We start from the raw sequence: 19,212 nt of genomic DNA, 5'->3' as shown, positions 1-19,212 counted from the left end.
TCATAAATTTAATAAAAAGTTCCATGATTGCAAAAACAGATGGAATAAGAAAATTTGACAAAATTGAATAACCATTTTAGGTAAAAACTCAAAACTTTGGGTGAGGATGTCTCAGTGTAGGTTCATCAATAATAACAAACATATAATCGTAACTTTCCATAGAAATTTTAGAATTAGCTTGTCTGTAACTTCAAAGAATTCTTTCGAAGTTTTGACTGGCACTGCCTTAAATGTATAGCTCAATTTTGGAAAACCTTTTGGAAACTCTAATATCCTAACTATTTTGAGTGTACTAATTCATAAATAGTATGCCTCTCGCTTATTTAGAGCCACTCTACCTGCTAGCCTCACCTATCATTACCATTTGATAAGAACATTCTACTGCACACTACATCAACAAAGTCAATGGAATCAAAAGGAAAACAATGAAGACATTCTTACCTGAGCTTCCTGAACTTTTTGAAGCTCTGATTGAAAGTCTTCCCCATTTCCATTGTCCTCATCAGTATCACTGCAGACTCCACAAAAAAATGTAGGTGGAAGCTTTAATGAATCTGCTTTTGCTTTCTCTTCAACTGTTGGTGTCTTTTCCCAAACAATAACACATTCTTTTTCATTATCTAAAAGTTTCACACAAAACAAGCAAAACAAAAAAAAAAAAATTAGATGAAATCCAACTACTCTACAACAGTGACTGGCTTTCAGTGGTTCTCAATGTAATCCACAGACCAAGATAACAAGACCTAGGAATACTAATAGAGAATTAGGACCACCAAGAGACCAGTGTTTTTCATGTAGCATTATTTTTAAATATTTTAAGTTACTAGGGACAAGGACATGTTAAATAAAATTGATTATTATAGAAATGATTATCAGATCAAGAGGTTTCTTTCAAATAGATGATTTGTTTTTTAAAAAAAAAAAAAATCTAATTAGTCATTTAAACTCAACATACCTGCTAGATTTTCTTCTAATGGCCTATGTTTTTCTGAGTCATCCAGATAGAGTTTTCCATTAAGTTTCCTGACAGCCATTTCAAAATCTTCATCTTAAAGTAAAAACAAGTATTTCTAGTAATTAGTTTTGAGGGTTTTCTAAGACACAAAGCTGGGACTTATCTCGAACTTCATTCTTTCCTTCATTTACCATATCCACACAGTCCATTTTGCCAACTGGAAATCCCTAATGCCTCTCCTGTTTTTAGAGCTTTCACTTGTACTCTATTCCTATTTGGGCTGGCTTACTATCATTTTAGCACAGCTTCTAATCTCCTGTTTCCACAACACAATCCTCTACACCACTGCCCAACTGGGATTTTTTGAGCTTGTAAGTATCCTGCTTAAAAGCTCTGATATGGCATACAAAGTTTTCCATCACTGGAACCTTGTCTAAGAGTTTTGAAAAATTATTACTTTCAATCCCTCAAAACGCCTGCCTAGCACATGATAGCAAACCAAAAAAACTGCTTGTTTAATGAATGCCATTATTCTAATCATTATATCCACTGACTGTTTACACATTTAGGGAAAATATCTACCTGTAAGGATAGTAACAATAAGTTCTAAAAGTTGGTTCTACAATAATTAAACCATACTCCAAATTACTAAGATTAGCAAAACCAACGAGCTTTTTAAAACAATAAAATATTTACCATCCTCCTCTTCTTCACTAACATAATCTGGTTTATTCTTATAGCAGAAGAAAGTTGGAGGAAGTTTAAGTTTGGTTGCAAGTGCTTTTTGCTCAGGAGTAGGGGTTAGTTCATAAACAATGAGAACATCATCATCTGAGGGAGGATCTTCCAGTTTTTTCTTCTCTTCTGCTGTAACACAAGTAAAAAAAACTGATAAAGACAAAAGTGCTGAATAACTATTATCATTAATATTCTAACTAAAAATAAAGTATCACATAATTTACCTATAGGTTAAAATGCACACAGATAAAAACATGAATACTTTGGTGCAGACCAAGCTTTATGATAATCATAAACTAGTATTAGCAGCCTAATTTAGTGTTCTCCTAAAACCTTTACAAAATCTACGTTAAAAATATTCTTTTATTTTAGCAACTGAAAAGAATAACCAACTCATTTCCATAATTTAAAAAAGTCCTCCCCCCATGACTATATTTGGCATACTACAGAACAGCAAATTATCCATGCATTTGTATCAAATGAAAAAAAACTTAAATAAATCTTAAATAATATGAAACTAATCCAGAGCTAACCTTCATTAGTTCCTACAAGGAAAGTTAAAAATTGTTAAAGGATGGCAGGTGACTGAGTTGCATATGGTTTTGCATCCAGTTTCCAGTGTGAAACTAGACAAAATTCAATAAAAACTATCATCCTATGGGTAAGTAATACTCTAAGAACCCAAGATAATTTCTATGGCTGAAAATATACCCCACCCGGCCCCTCCTTCCCACTACCCTCCAATGTATAGGGCAAAAAAGGAGGAGGGAAAAGGGAATTTTACGTGTAATCTGTTCTGGTCTATGAAAAAAAATTCTGACTAAAGAAAAAGATAACTTAAGCCAATGAAGAAGCATGCCATGTACACAATGGTAATAGGGAAATATTCTCTAGAGCCATGCTGTCCCACTATGACAGCCAAGCCACATGTGGCTATTTAATACTTAGAGAGGAAGATAGTTCAAACTGAGATGTGCTGTCAGTGTAAACATTCATATTGGATTCTAAAGACCTGGAATAAAAAAAGAATATGAAATATCTTACTAATTTTTTATGCTAATTAGAAGTTGATATTTTGGATATATGGATTAAATCAAGTACATTATTAAATTGATTTAATCTGTTTTTTAAAACCACCTGTTTTTTTTTTAACGTAGCTACTAGAAAATCGTAAATTATATATATAGATATGTTTTATTTCAACTGGATGACACTTCAGAGCCCCTCCTTTTACAATGTTAAACTTGCCCCACTCCTCCATGACAAACAAAAACTTAGTATCAATTTCCTAGCCAGGGACAGTAAAGGAACCCTATACTTTATTAAATACATATTCTTATTTCAGTTCTGCTATTAGTTGAAAGAGGACTCAGTAAATCAGAGAGCTTCTCTTGACCTCAGGTGCCTCATGTCTAAAGTCACATTTCTAAGGTCTTTTGGAACTATGTCCTCAGATTCCAAACAGAATAAGGTTGTCTGGGTCCTACAGTAGCATACTGATAAGGATCCCTGGCGTAAGAGGAAACCTAACATAGAGTTCCCAGAGACTATCCACTTTTCTGTGACATCCAACACACTTTTCACGTAATTTCTCAAAGATTGCATTTTCTAAGAGCTGCCTTAGCTAGTAATAATTGGTCATCTTAAACATGAAGGTTCCAGTACCGAGGACTTTCACTCTATCACTATAGTTTTGGGTGCTCAAGATGTGTTACTAGACAGTAATGGTGAGTACTCATTTATCTGATTTTGCTCCTAAAGGTCTTTTAACAGATTCTTCCTTCCTATTTCACTCTAGTTGCAATACTTACTTCTGCAAATGATCTGTGCTACATATACAACACACAGGCTATAGAATGGTGGCTATGAAAAATAATTAAATACACTATTTTCCTAAATGACATACAAAAAGAAATCCTTAAAGGACTGAATACATGCTGCTGCCATCGCATTTGAATACTGGCAGACATTAGTGGCTGAAGATAAGGGTTAGATAAAAACATAGGTCCTCATTAAGCAGAGCTGAAACCAGAGCAATAAAGTAGAAAGCAGCAAAACAAAACAAACAAAACAAAACCAGTGTGCAATAATGAGAAAACACATAGCATCCAGGTACATTTTTTAAAAATACTATTAAAAGGTGTTATATCACCAGTCAAAAGATATTTTGCTTAAAATGGCATTCTAAAACATGCACATTGTAGCGTTAAGTACTTAATTTCATACAGCCACGGTTACTTTGCTAAGGATTACCAGCTGCTAGCCACCTCATACTGAGATTACTAGCTCTATACCTTTGCTCTCAGTCTGTGTGGTCCAAAAGGCCATTGGATTAGATTTAAATAAGCTAAAATTAAATCCTAGAAAATAAAATTTTTTTTTAATTTCTCAATATTTTGGAATATAAAATGAATATGATTTAAAATATAAAAAGCCAGAGTTCTTTAATTTATCCCAATCTGGTTATGCTACATATTTATTTATTCCAGTGCTTTCATACTTTGCTCACTTAATAAATGGTGGCAAAACTAACTAACTTAATGTGTGAACATCTCAATACCATGAGCTCTGAGTATAGACAAAATAATATAATTGAGAATGAACACTTTAAAAAAAGACAAGTTAATGCTCATGACTTAAATTTTTGAGTCTTTATACTATATTGGGGTTTTTCTGCTCTGCCCTCACATAATACATTTATCTTCCAGTTATCAAAATCTCTTAAATAACCAACAATCTCTGTTACTGTTTGAATATTCATGAGTGAATTCACTTAGGGAGAAAAAGGTCTGCTCAAGAATCCTTTGGGTGTTCTCAAAGCAATATTTATGACCCAATTTTACTAACACATCAGTGTCATATGCAGAGTTTGCATTATATGAATATTAAAACCAAACAAAAACAAGTGTGTTTAACTCTACAGACTAAGTACTCACCCTTTTCTGGTGTTTTAAATGTGTAATTAGTTGAAGATTCTTCCTTTGGAAAGGAGGCAAACAGACTTTTGACTTTGCCATTTGAGGATTGTTTGATATCAGAGTTCTCTGACAGTTCACATTTGTTAGGTTCCACTTTTCTTTCAGATCCACTCTGGACTACTGTACTGGTTTCACTATTGTGGTTTTTCAAAGGTGCATTAAAACTAAATCCAAACAAAGACCCAGTGGCTGAACTATTGCCAAATGCAAATGGTTTTGATTTTTCACTACTAAAAATGCTTTTCACAGACTCTGAACCAAATACAAACTTTGGAGGAGAAACCACTGCTTTTGTTGTTGTTTCAGATGTGCTAGACATTTCTCCAACTTCTGAATTTGCATCTGGTACATCATCACCCTGTATTAAATCTGTCCTTTCTCTTGTGGTTTCTTCCAATACAGCTACAGCAATTTTGCCACATGGTGACTCTCTAGGAGTGCCTGAACGAGAAACATGAGGTGTTATCAAAGAATCTTTTTCTTGGGCTGTTTTTGCTTCATCGAAAATTTTCTTAAAGGAGTCTGCAACATCCTGTAGTTTAAAACGGACGGCTAAATGTTCTACTTTTCTTTCTCCATCTGCAAAATCACAGGCAGTCCACACCCATACTCTTTCTGTCCCTTTCATACTTTGTAAAGTCATGTCTGGAGTTATTCTGTGATTGGCACAAAGCTTTAATACCTGGTCTCTTCTCATCACTATGCGAACTTGCTTATTTTCATAATTCTGTAAGATCTTTATATCACCAATGCCCCTTTCTTTCCACTGACTAACATCTTTATCATATCTATAGAGTTTTGCTCTGTGACTAAAAACAACTTGCTCATTTTCCTCACCACTGGACACTTGAACTAGATCAGGTAAAGGTACAACAGGTTCAAAGTACTGTCCATCTCTCTCTTCTTCTTGAGTAACATCAGATTCTTCATCAGTGCCAACAGAGGTCCCACTCTGATTCAACTTGGCAGGAGACTTAGATGGGCTCAAAGCAGATTTAAAACTAAAGTTAAATCCTATTGTTGATTCACCAAAGCGGAAGAGGTTTTTTCTCACGGGGCTGCTTGCCAATGGAGAAGCATGTACTGAGCTACTGCTTACACTATCATCCAAAGCATCTTCCCTTAAGTCATAGTTATCCCACTCTAAAGCGGGCCCAGTGTTTTCAGAATTTGGCTTGACTGTTGTGTCTGAGGCACTGGCAGCATCTGTACCTGAACTCTTATTCCCTTCATCAGTGACTTTTGTTTGATCATTTGTCAAAACTGTTTTGAAATCTTTCAGTCCACTCTTCATTTCCTCAGCTCTCTGTATTAATTTGGCAGCTCTGCCAGTATCAACTAGTTTATGGGGAGTTTGAAGTGGAATATCTAACAGAAGTCGCTGGCACTCTTCAAATTTCTGCTTGAATTCTTCAGCTAACTCTGGTGTTTTAAATTTTGCTGCCAGCTGTTCCAGTTTGGCATCGCCATCAGAGAAATCACTAGCTAACCACATCCATGCTCGATCTGATCCAGAGAGAGGCTTGAGGTTCATCGTAGTTGTTATCCAGTGATTGGCACATACTTTTAATACTTGTTCCCTTCGCATCAGCATTCTTAGTTTACCATTGACTTCATTTTTGAGAATTTTTAAGTTCCCCAAACCCCTTTCTTTCCACTGACTTATCTCAGCATCAAACCTAAATAATTTCACTCGCTGTGAATACAGAACTTTTTCATCTTCTTCTCCTGTTACAAGTTCCACTTTTTCAGGCATTTGTACTACTGGTTCAAAATGGATGTCATCACTGTCCTCAGTTTTATAGGCATCATCATCTTTCTCAAGATCAGCAGAAGTGCTGGCTTTTTCAGTCATTTTACCACTTTGTGATGAGAATAATTTTTCTCCAGCACCTGAAAATCCCTTAAAATTAGGGTCTTTCTTGCCAAATTGAAATCCTTCTCCTGAAGTTGACTTTGCAAGATCTGCAAAGGTAAAAGTGCTGCTTGTCTGACCAAAAATTACACCACTGCTATTCTTCTGACTATGAACATCCTGAGCCTGGGAACTGGTGTCATTTTCAAGGTGTTTTCCACTTTTCTTCTCTTGATTTCCCTGTTCTTGAATGCCAAATTTAAACCCATCAGCAGACATAGGGATGGAAAAACTAAATCCTTCTTTTATTGACTTAAATTCTGTATTAGAAGAACCCTGAAATGTAAATGAAGGTGTGTTTTCTTGATCCGCATGCCCAAATTTAAATCCTTGCTCTGTAATGCCAAATTTAGAAGTTTTTTCTGGAAAGTTACCTTTAAATCCTGTCCCCACATGACTTTCAGAAGAGTCATTTATCTTCGTCTTTGAGCCCACTGTGAAAGCTGAAGGAGCTTCTGCAATAGGTTTGGGAGCTGGTTTAGCAGCATCACAAGCAACACATTTTAAAGAAGTACTCTCATTTTGTACAAAACAAACACTACAATCCCACTGTCCTTCCTTTTTGGCAAACATTCCTTCAAATCCATTCTTTGGAGCCTTGCTTACCTCTGAAGAGGCAGGCGCTGTAACAGTTGTAGGCTGATTCTGTTTATTTGGATTCTGACAAGCAATACATTGGGTAGCGCTTGCTTCATTTCGTACTAAGCATAAACTACAATCCCACTGTCCATCCTTCTTGGTGAACATTCCCTCAAATCCACTCTTTGGAACCTTGCTTATCTCTGAAGTACCAAACTTGAAAGAAGCAGGAGCTGGAACAGCAGAAGTGGATGTACTTGGCTTAGCAGGATTCTGACATGCAATACACCTTGTAGCATTTGCTTCATTTCGCACTGAGCATGAACTGCAATCCCACTGTCCTTCCTTCTTAACAATCATGTCCTCAAGTCCACTCTTTGGAGTTACACTGATTTCTGAAGTACCAAACTTAAAAGAGGCAGGTTCTGAAACAGAAGTAGTAGGCAGACTCTGTCTTCTTGGATTCTGACAAGCAACACATTTTGCAGAGCTTGCTTCATTTCTTACCAAACACACACTGCAATCCCACTGTCCTTCCTTCTTAGCAAACATGTCCTCAAATCCACTCTTTGGAGTTACACTGATCTCTGAAGTACCAAACTTAAAAGAGGCAGGCTCTGAAACAGAAGTAGTAGGCAGAATCTGTTTTCTTGGATTCTGACAAGCAACACATTTTGTAGAGCTTGCTTCATTTCTTACCAAACAAACAATGCAATCCCAGTATCCTTCCTTTGCAGAAAATACAGATCTGAAATCACTGTTAACAGACTTAGGAAGATCTCCCTGGCTGAATTTAAAAGAACTTTGATGAACAAATGAAGATCCCGTTTTGTTAGGAGACTTTGTATTCTGACATGCAATGCACCTAGATACAGTAGGTTCATTTCTTACTAAACAAATACTACAGTCCCAGTGGCCTTCTTTCTTTGGAGTCATTGATGCAAATCTATCTTGAGCATTTTCTGGGCCAGTTTTAGGAGTAGAACCAGTTTCTACTAACGATGAACCTATGAGTTCATTATTACTTGGGTTTAGATTTTGGCATGATACACATTTCTTAGCAGATGCAACATTCTTTAACGAGCAGCTGTTACAATGCCACCAAGAGCCTTCTTTCTTTGCAACTTGAAATTCAAAATTCAGGTTTCCATCATCAGATTTGCAAATATCTTTGTTCTCATGACTTGCAGGTTCTTTTACAATTCTGATGGTCTGATTTGGTGCTTTGGCTACATTTGTTCCTGAGGTTTTTAAAAGGTTTTGGGCTTCTTCAAACTTACACTTAAAAAGTGTTGCTTCCTCAGGAGTTTTGAATCTAATAGCAAGCTGTTCTGGTTTTGGCAATTCATCTGCATAATCAAGGGCATGCCATACAAAAGATCTGTCTGATCCAGCATTTGGTGTCAGTTTCATATCTGGACTGATGTAATGATTTGCACAGATTTTTAATACTTGTTCTCGTCTCATTAGAAGGCGAATTTTACCAGATGTCTTATGCCTTAGTATTTTTACATTGCCTATCCCACGTTCCTTCCATTCTTTGGATTCTCCATCAAAACGGAACAATTTTGCACGGTTGCAGAAGAATTCTTCTTCATCTTCCTCACCTGTTTTTACTTCAATTTTATCAGGAAGTGGTACCACAGGCTCAAAATGAGGACCATCATCATCATCATCCCCATGGGCACTTCCTCCATCTGTTTCATGATTCTTATTTGTCGGTTCTGGAGCAGGTGCTCCAAATATAGATTTCCCTGGACCATGGAAAGTAAACATATCATCACTTCGACGAAAACCAGAACTCTTTTGCTGATTTGGTCCCATGTTTTCTGTAAATGAGAGTCCAGAAACATTTTTACTTCCAAAACTGAATGTATTTCGAGGCCCAACAGTTTGACTAGGAACTGGTTTTGATCCACTATAGCTGTCTCCTTGCAAAGGTTTATCTGAAGTCAGGAGACCCAAAAGGCTTTCACTGTTACTATAAGGTGTAGAAGTGGGTTGCGTCACAACCTGTGGTGAAGAAAATGTGAAGTCACCATCATTTGACTTGAAATTTGAGTTAAATTTAAAAGGAGTTGGCTGTGTTGTATGTGCCGGTGTTGTCAATGATGGCCGTATTGCTTCACCCTGCATGGGCTGAACAAAATTAGTTTTTCCAAATTCTATGACTTTAGAATCTGCAGATCTTGAAGCATGAGCTGCAACTGGAGGCTTTGTGAAGTACCCTGGTTCTGGTAAAGAGGGATTTGTGCTTGTCTGCTGAACATTGTAATTAAAGTAATCATCACCCCTGGGTGACAGAATTCCTGTTGCAGGAGATTCAAAACGCAACGGAGGACCATACATTTCCTGAGAGAACATACAAGCAGATGAGCTTTGCACTGGTGGTGTGTGCATCTGTTGTGAATAGGCATAAATATGCTGTTGTGGTGGAAGCCTATTCATGCCATAAACTGGACCCTAAAAGAAAAAAATTAAAAACATTTTGTAGATTGTCTAAAAAAACACAAAGAACTAGATACAAATCACTTCTCATAAACTTCAAACTTGAGTATTAAGTGAAGAAGATATTAGGATAAACAGAACTTCATTAAGAAAATTACTACAAAGATAAGTGCATGTATACTTGACATATAATGAAAATTAACAAAAGCATCTTAAAGATCTACATCTACAATAGAAAATTTCCTCATTAAACAATTTCTCAAATGATATTAACAATAAATAGTATTGATAACGAAGACTAATATTTAATGAGCATTTATTAACATGCCAACTGAGCGCTGTTTAATTATCTCATTTAAAAATCTTCAAAAACCCTATGAACTAAAGTATTATTTTATCCTCATTTTACATATGAGGCATATGATATAGAGAGGTTAAGAAACTTGCCCAAGGTCACAATAAGCGGAAGAGCAAGGGTCTAACTGCATATCTCAACCCACTAGCCTCAAAGCCCTCACATTCAACTATTGCTGTAATATTGGGTCTTAACCAAGAGTTATATAACCACATCAGGTATAGAACTACTTACCACACAGTGGTAGAATAAGGACATTTCTAGTCCTATTTCTGTCAAAACAGATAAAGGACCCAACAACATCACCACTCCCATTTTTAAAATATCCAAAATATTCACACTTATTGTTATGTCACAAAAATAACGTGACAAAAAGCATAACTTCTATATCTAGAAAGAAATGTAAAATGTCCATATCCTGAGGGATATTGTAAGCTTTAATACTGAACTAGTCCCTTGAATTTCTTGAAAAAAACACCTAAACAATTAAAAAAACAAATAGTTACAAATATATAAATTATTCCTTTGTTACCTTTGTGGGAGTAACATTAGCTGCTGGTCTGAGAAGATACTGGGAATTATATGCTGGTGACTGACTATAATATACTGAAGGGCCAGTAGTTGCAACTAAAAAAAAAAAAAAAGGAAAAAAGGAAAAAAAAAAAGAAAACACTGTTAAAGTCTATACTACAGTTAAGACTACCTAAATAAGAACTACAAATATAAAAGTAATAGAAACCAAACAAAGAATTAGCTAGGTAGATTTTTTAAAATTTCTATATATCAAAATACACCATAAAGATTATCAAACTAGATTATCAAACTAGGAAAAAACTGCTAGAACAGGGTGAGGTATATACTGTGCCAGTAATCCCAGCAACTCTGAAGACTGAAGCAAGAGTGAGGCCCTTTCTCAAAAACCAAACAAACAAGCAAATTTAAGAAGGACTTGGGATATAGTCCAGTGGTAAAGTACTACTGAGTTCAATCCTAGTACCACAAAAAGGGGGGGAGGGAGGATCCAAGAAGTGACACAAAGAATGAGCAGTGGAATATAGCACAAATTTGATCAACAAGAACAAGTGCTTAAGGGCTGAGAATATAGCTCAGTTGGTAGAGTGCTTATGCACAAGTCCCTGGGTTCAATCCCCAGCACCACAAACTGGTATCCAAAAAGGAATAGCAGGATCAACATAGAAATACTACAAATACAACAGCTAAAAGGACTTAGAAACCAAATTGCATCTGATGGCTTCAAAGGCTATAATACTGAAGGAAGCCTCAAAAATCTGCAGAATGACAAGGCTGCATTTTGTAAAGTCAAGCTATTACGATCTAAAATAACCTGACAAATTCATGAAAGGGATCTCAAAAGTAATATAAAATGTTCCTTTGCTTAAAAATACTAACAAACACATTAAAACCACTCATGTTCATATGCAAACTATTTGCTCCATCTATTTTGTGAGTTTTACAGGAAACCAAACTAAAAGGCACTCATATTATACACAATGACATTCCTGTATTTGCTCTATTTTGACAGTTTCACCAGAAAATCAAACAAGCAAGACACCTTTACGGCTATTTGTGAAAGAAAGAGAAATTGTGACTCTAGAGGTGCCAAGCAACTGATTCTCAGAAAGCACTGAAAAAGACCTACAAAGGGCTATTCCGAAGCCCACGTCTGAATCTGTAAACCTAATGGAACTACCTGGTAAAGGCAGTTATTTTGGACCTATTTTGAGGAGGAGGAAACAGGACTACAACAAGGTAATAAATACATGCCAAGAATCCTAAAAGTCTGCAGTTTAACTACAGAGACTTTATCAATGACCACTACACCTCAGTGGGAAAAACAGAGTTCTTATAATCTACTAAAAATTATCTACTACAAAAAAAAAAAAAAAAAAATCACTACATGAACAGATAACTCAGGAAAGAAAGAAATGAGATTATGTTGAGAATGACATTTTTAAAAAACTTTAAAACTGATGTCATTTTTGCTTTTACAAACTAACAAAAGTTTCTGTAAATTGTTAACAGTCCATATTACCAAGAGTGCAAAAATGGACACTCTGAGATACTTCTTTTTTTAATATTTATTTTTTAGTTGTAGTTGGACACAACACCTTTATTTGTTTATTTATTTTTATGTGGTGCTGAGGATCGAACCCAGGTCTCGCACGGGCTAGAAAACGCTCTACCACTGAGCCACAACCCCAGCCCATCTGAGATACTTCTAATAAGAGCAAAAACTGAATTTTTAAAACAGCCAACAATTCTAGAATGTGTCCACAGCATTATTTGTTAGAGCACAAACAAATAAACAAACAAATAAAGAAACAGAATTTGCAATACTTCTACATGAGGAGATACCACATACTCATTAGTAGTATTTTCAAGTAATACTTTTTAAAAATGCTTGAAACTTAAAAGTAACATTTAAAAAGCTGGCAAACTCATCTATACATGACAACAGTCATAAAACATACTTTATGTAAACAAAGAAACAGAAATTCTCCAAAATGATAATAGGATTCTGATAGGAAGGTAGTTTTTAGTTTACACTGTTCAGTACTTCTTAATATTTCCAAATAAGCTTATTCATCTTTTTTTTATCATCTTACTTTTGAAAGACAAGAACCATCTTGGTATATTTTTACTTCTGTTGAGGGAAAAAATGTCTATGAACACAGGAATAGAAATTAGAAGACCTGGGCTCTCTCCCTTTCCATGCCACAAAGTTACTTTGTGAACCTGTCAATAAGCCACTTGAGTCTTTATCTTCCTCAGCTGTAAAATGAGGATGTATTACTTCACACTTCATAGGGTCATTATAAGAATAAAACAACGTGAATGTTGTGTTTATATACTTATAAAACCAAAAGACCTTTTAAACCTACACATGAAAGAAATAGTTGTGACCCACAAGGTACCAAGTGACACTGCCCATAACACTTTTAAAACAAAAGGTTAACCAGTCTTTTTATTCTCACTGTACAAGGCTCTAGACAATGCACAAGGATTTTAAATGAGCAAAGTCTGAGGTCTAAACATCTCATATACTTATCTTTCACTACGACATTTGGTAAGTTTGCCTTCACAGGATTTTCCATTATTTGCTTGCCTTTAGAAAACACTGTCCTAAAAGGATACAATGGGGTTGCCGTACTATGGGCCATCACACAAATATACTAATAATCTAAACTAAATCTGCTTATTCTAAATCATTCCTGGGTTAAAAGCAAGTAGGAAAAAAAAAAATACATGCATTACTATCGGTTGAGTATCCCTTATCCAAAATGTTTGGGCTTAGAAAGAAGTGTTTTCAGATTTTAGAATATTTGCATACACATAATTGGGAATGGAGCCCAAGTCTAAACATGAAATTCACTCATGTTTCATATATACCTTACATACATACACTGTAAATTATTTTATATAATATTTTTAATGCAACTATATTCTGACTGCAACCTGCACATGAGGTCAGATGTAGGATTTTCATTCATAAACTGGCATGCAAAAAAAAGTTTCAGATTGTGGGGTTTTTAAGATTCAGATATTTGGAATGGTGTGCTCAATCTACAGCATTTGGGAAATTTGTCTCAAGTAAAAGAAATCTATTTTTATTCTCATTTCTGGCTGCCTGGAGCCAATGTATCATATTGGCAAGTTGCTTTGAGTCAGATAACTTATAGTTTGGATTACAGCTCCTTCAGTAACTGATAAATAAGTTACCAATCTTTCTACACTCACTTCTTCATCTATAAAGTTGGGATTAATAATGGTACCTACCACTGAGTTATTGTAAATAAATAAAATTTTTAAAAAAGCACTTTTGCACATAGCCAAATCACAGTAAGTACAATTAGTAATCTTGATTCATTTGGTATTTGCTATATATTGTATAAATGCCAAAGAAATTCCCATACCTACCTGCACATATACAAATGTCATAGTAATTATAGAGGCAAGTATTATCTCCAGGTTTACTTACACAGCTAATAAGTGACAAAGAACAACTAAAAAACCCAACATGGTTTAGCTCCAAACTCCTTTTCCTTCTGTGCATGGTATTTCAAATTAAACTCTGTATTAATGTTCTGCCTCTCTTTAGATTATCAAAATATTCCCAAGAGGTTTAAGTTCTTAATTAGATACCTCTTGGTGCATAATTATATCAGTTAACATTTCTCAATTTAAGGAATAATTCCACCTAAGATTCAGCTCATCTAAGATATACATTAAAGGGTTCTTTAAGCCTTGACAGACATGGAATCAGATAGAGCTTGATTTTTTGCTTCGAGTTATAAATTCTCAGTAATATCAAATATAGATTTTTAAGTAATTATAAGTAATCATATAACTGACATGTATATCAAACTACAGATAAGCTGATTTCATAATTTATCTATTTAAATGAAAAAGAGCCTAGGAATACAGCTCAGAGACAGAGTATACATGCAAGAGGCCCTCACTTTAATTCCCAGCACTGCGCAAAAAAATGGGGTGGGGGTGAGTGGGTAATCTTACTAAAATCTGGAGATTATTCAGTTGCCAGCTTACCTGTTAATGGAGCCCCATGAAAAGTCTGTGATCCTTGATACCCATCAGGCACTGGATCTGGTCCATAATTCTCTGCGGGCCACCGATGAGGGGATGCTGAGTTACTGCTATTTAGTTTCAACTCCTGCATTTCTTTCTATTGGAAGGGAAAAAAGGAAGTAATTTTAAACATTTAACAATATAATACAAGACATAATGCCAGGACAAACACAATACTTATATCTAAAAACTGATGATACCAGGGCTGGGTTGTGGCTCACAGGTAGAGTGCTCGCCTACCATGCGTGAGGCACCGGGTTCGATCCTCAACACCACATAAAAATAAAATAAAGATATCATATCCACCTATAGCTAAAAAAATAAATATTTTAAAAAACACGGATGATACCTTTTAAGAGATACTAATGAAATCTGGATAACAAGAACATGATTCTTAATTTGTTAAAATTTATCCATTCCCATTCTTTCACTCCTTAATTCCACCTACCTAATTCATTCACTCTAACCTAAAGAACTGAATAACTACCTAACTTATCTCATATCCACTTTCCTTCCACACTTGCCTACATTAATCTTTGTAAAGTTGAGCCCCAGCCAAGACACTTCCTGACTCAAAATAAACAAGGCCTATAATTAACTTCTTTCTCTGACATTCATGGTCCTCAAGTAGTTTCAACCTAAGCATCCTGGCCACAGTCTCCTTTCCATGCTGCTGTATTCTTTGATCTACATGGACTACTCAACACCAAAACTCAATTCTTGATACATATTGTCATATGATATAACAAACTAACAGTAATTCTCAAGGTGAAGCTCAAATGCTCCATCAGCAAAAAAGAACTGTACTTGCCCAGAACTTAGTTATATATGTTCCAGGCTCTGTACTTCTGAATTAATGCTAACACACTAGATGCACAGTATAACTCATACCTTAAAGTGAGAAAGAGATGCAAGAAATGACACAGCTAGAGTTTGATCCAGCTCTAAATCCAAAAAATGTTTTTAAATACCACTCTACTGCCTAGACAAGATAGCAGTTATATTGTTTTCTAATATAGCTATGTGGCAAACTATCCAATTTGTTACTTTATAAACAACTAAATGATGACAACTTACCTAACCCCAGAATCCACAAAATGTCCCTTTATAAAATTGGCATTTATCAAGAAATTGTTTCTTTAAAAAAAAAAAAACTATATTGGGGTATCAAACAGGTTGAATTTTTAAGTTTCAAACCTCTCTTAGCCCAGGAATCAGATCAGTTACAATAAGCAAGGTAAGAAACAAAGTCTGTCTAGATTTCTTTGTCGAGATTTGTAGTACGGTCTTCTAAAAGAAGCGTCAGAAACAAAAATTTCCCAGAAAGCCATATTTAGTTTCAACACTATTTAAACTGCTATTTAGTTTCAACTCCTGCATTTCTTTCTATTGGAAGGGAAAAAAAACAAGTAATTTTAAACATTTAACAATATCATGCAGGAACCAATGCCAGGACAAACATACTTACATCTAAATACTTCAAGCTAAATTAACAGTTTCCTCATTTATCCATCTATGTACCTATTTGAGATATTGCACATTCAAGAGTAAGAAACTGGGCTGGGGTTATGGCTCAGTGACAGAGCGCTTGCCTAGCATGTGTAAGGCACTGGGTTAGATTCTTAGCACTATATATAAATAAATGAATAAAATAAAGTCCTATCAATCAATATATATATATATATTTTTTTTTTAGAGTCAGAAACTGGTAGAATTGACTGGAAAACTTAGTCACTAATGGTCTCTGGTCCATAGTTTTGAATTTGCAATCCAAGCTATAATCATAGTTCTAAAAATTCAAGGAAATGGAAAATGTGATTGGACCTGATTTTAACCTGATTTCACTTTTCAAATGAGAAGCCGAACAGACTAAAATAAGGGACTGGCCCAAGATCATTTTTTTTTTTTTAGTTGTTGATGGACTTTATTGTCTTTATTTTCATGTGGTGCTGAGGATCGAACCCAGTGCCTCATGCATGCTAGGCGAGCATGCTACCACTGGCCCACAACCTCAGGCCCCCCAAGATGTAAGTAGTGGCAGAGTCTACTAGCTTCTTGTCCAATGAGAGTATTAAAAAAACCTACTAGTAACCGCAATTCCAAAGAACTAAAGCCTCTTTGAGTGCTATGATATAAAATTGAATTCCTTACATAATAAAGTCAAATTCATATGAAAGTACTTAAAAAGATAAAAACTTGCAGGCTGAAGCTGTGGCTCAGTGGAAGAGCGCTTGCCCAGAATGTGTGAGGCACTGGGTTTGATCTTAGCATCACATACAAAAATAAATAAAGGTATGCTGTCCATCTACAAGTACAAAAAAAAATTTTTTTTTAAGATAAAAACTTTAAAAAGCGGGGCTGGGATTGTGGCTCAGTGACAGAGCACTTGCCCCATACATGTGAGGCTGCGGGTTCGATTCTCAGCACCACATAAAAATAAACAAAACAAAGACATTGTGTCCATGTATAACTAAAAAATATTTTTAAATAAATAAATAAAACTTTCAGAAGCTTAAAGACCACTTTTCAATTCCTAACTATAAATTTGACCCAAACCTCATTCACAGCCAATTTGAGAAATTAATTCATAGAACAAAGCATAATTAGTGTATTTCAGTAGTTTGATTTGATCATTTAGGAACTTTCATGCCAGGAATCATAGTATGTTTTGAATAAAACAGTCTCTGCTTATGGCAGTATTGGGGATAGCTATATCCCAGAGTCCTTTTTATTTTGAGATAGGTTCTCACAAAGTTCTCCAGGCCTGCTTTGAACTTCTAGTTTTACTAACTTAATTTCCTGGGTAGCACAGGTATGCATCACCATATCCAACAACAGTCTCTACTTTTTTTCCTTCCATATTTTTTATTTGTACATTACAGTTGGACATATTAATGGGATTTGTTATATATTCATACATGCATACAATATAACAATATAATATATCACTCCTCAGCATTCTCCCACCTTCCACCCCTTGGGTCCCTTTCCTCTACTAATCTCCCTTTGATTTTTAGGAGACCCATCCTCAACTTTGTTTTCCGTTTTCCCTCTTTAGCTTCCACATATGAGAGAACCTATGACCCTCAACCTTCTGAATTTTACTTATTAAGCATAACATGATGGCCTGTAGTTCCATCCATTTTCCTGCAAATGGCAGTTTCATTTTTGTTTATGTCTGAATAAAACTCCACTGTGTGTGTGTGTGTGTGTGTGTGTGTATGTATATCACATTTTCTTTATCCATTCATCTATTGATGGACACCTAGTCTTGTCTGGTTCCACAGTTTGGCTCCTGTGAATTGTGATGCTATAAACATGGGTATGCATGTATCATTGCAGTAAAATGACTTTAATTTCTTCAGGGTAAATAATGAGAAGTTGTGTATCTCAGGAATATGGTGGTTCCATGCCTCCACACTGATTTCCACAGTAGTAGTATTAATTTACAGTCCCACCAACAGTGTAAAGTATTCCTTTTTCTCTACATTCTCTCTTAATGCCAGTCATTCTGACTGACATGAGATAAAAATGAAGCTGTTTTTTTTTTTTAACATTTTTTTTCTGTAGATGGACACAATGCCTTTATTTTATTTGTTTACTTTTATGTGGTTCCAAGGATTAAACCTAATGCCTCACACAAGTTAGGCAAGCACTCTACCACTGAGCCACAACCCTGGCCCTACAGTGTAGTTTTGATTCAAATTTCCCTAATCGCTAATGATATTGAACATTTTTTCATGTATTTGTTGGCCATCTGTATTTCTTTTTGTTTAATTCATTTACTCATGAATTAATAGCATTTGTGTGTGTGTATGTGTGTGTGTGTGTGTGTAAAGTTTCTTGAGACCTTTATATATTATAGATATTAATCCTCTGTCAGAAGAGTAACTAGCAAAGATTTTCACACATTCTGTAGATTCTCTTTTCGTATCCCTAATTGTTCCCTTTGCTGTGCAGAAGCTTTTTGATTTGTCCCATTTATTAATTCTAGGTATTATTTCCTAAGATTTAGGGATCCTACTGAGAAAGTCACTGCCTGTGCCTAAAAGCTGAAGTGCTGACCCTGTTTTCTTCCAGGAGTTGTATACTTTCTGATATAATTCTGAGGTCTTTGATCCATTTTGAGTTGATTTTTCTGCAGAGTGAGAGATAAGGGTCTTGCTTCATTCTTCTACATATGGAAAACCAGTTTTCCCAGCACCATTTATTAAAAAGGCTATCTTTTCTCCAATGTAGGTTTTTGGCACCTTTGTCAAGGATCAGAGGACAGACTCTATTTTTTAAGAATGTAGGTTTCATGGAAGGGTCAGAGACAAAAGTAATTTCAAAAAATATGGTAAGGGTCCAGACAAAGGTGTGTAAAACATAGTATGATTTCATAGTAGTATGGTAAGGGGAACATTCTGAGCAACCTTAGAAAGTGAGGAAGTAGTCAGGGAAGGAATATAGGAATAAGTAGTTAAAGAAATTAAGTGATTTACCTTAATGGCCTCTACTTGTTGGCAGATCATTTTCAATAGAGAGTTTTGATCTTCTGCCCATCGAGGAGGTGTTTTGGGAGAATACTAAAAAACAAACAACATAACAGTATTTGCAACATTTAGAAAAGAAGCAGCATATTCCCCAATAGAGT

General features: G+C 35.3%; 1 protein-coding gene across 3 annotated transcripts in view; it reads right to left on the bottom strand.

Moving 5' to 3' along the window:
* Positions 1-19,212, bottom strand: part of LOC124076383 (E3 SUMO-protein ligase RanBP2) — a 60,366-nt gene that overhangs the window by 13,471 nt on the left and 27,683 nt on the right. For 2 of the 3 annotated variants that reach the window (XM_046420277.2, XM_046420278.2), the window contains exons 17-23: positions 19,061-19,144; positions 14,538-14,673; positions 10,501-10,595; positions 4,630-9,628; positions 1,652-1,822; positions 956-1,048; positions 442-620 (exon numbers count right to left, since the gene is read on the bottom strand). In XM_046420277.2, coding sequence (XP_046276233.1) covers positions 442-620; positions 956-1,048; positions 1,652-1,822; positions 4,630-9,628; positions 10,501-10,595; positions 14,538-14,673; positions 19,061-19,144 — 5,757 coding nt within the window. The remainder of the gene's footprint in view (positions 1-441; positions 621-955; positions 1,049-1,651; positions 1,823-4,629; positions 9,629-10,500; positions 10,596-14,537; positions 14,674-19,060; positions 19,145-19,212) is intronic. The other variant, XM_046420279.2, reaches the window with a different exon arrangement.

The sequence above is a fragment of the Marmota monax genome, unplaced genomic scaffold (assembly GCF_021218885.2).
Source record: "Marmota monax isolate L192 unplaced genomic scaffold, Marmota_monax_Labrador192_F-V1.1 WCK01_AAM20220418_F8-fsc00204, whole genome shotgun sequence".
Taxonomy (NCBI): Eukaryota; Metazoa; Chordata; class Mammalia; order Rodentia; family Sciuridae; genus Marmota; species Marmota monax.
This window is presented reverse-complemented; position numbering and strand designations above follow the sequence as displayed.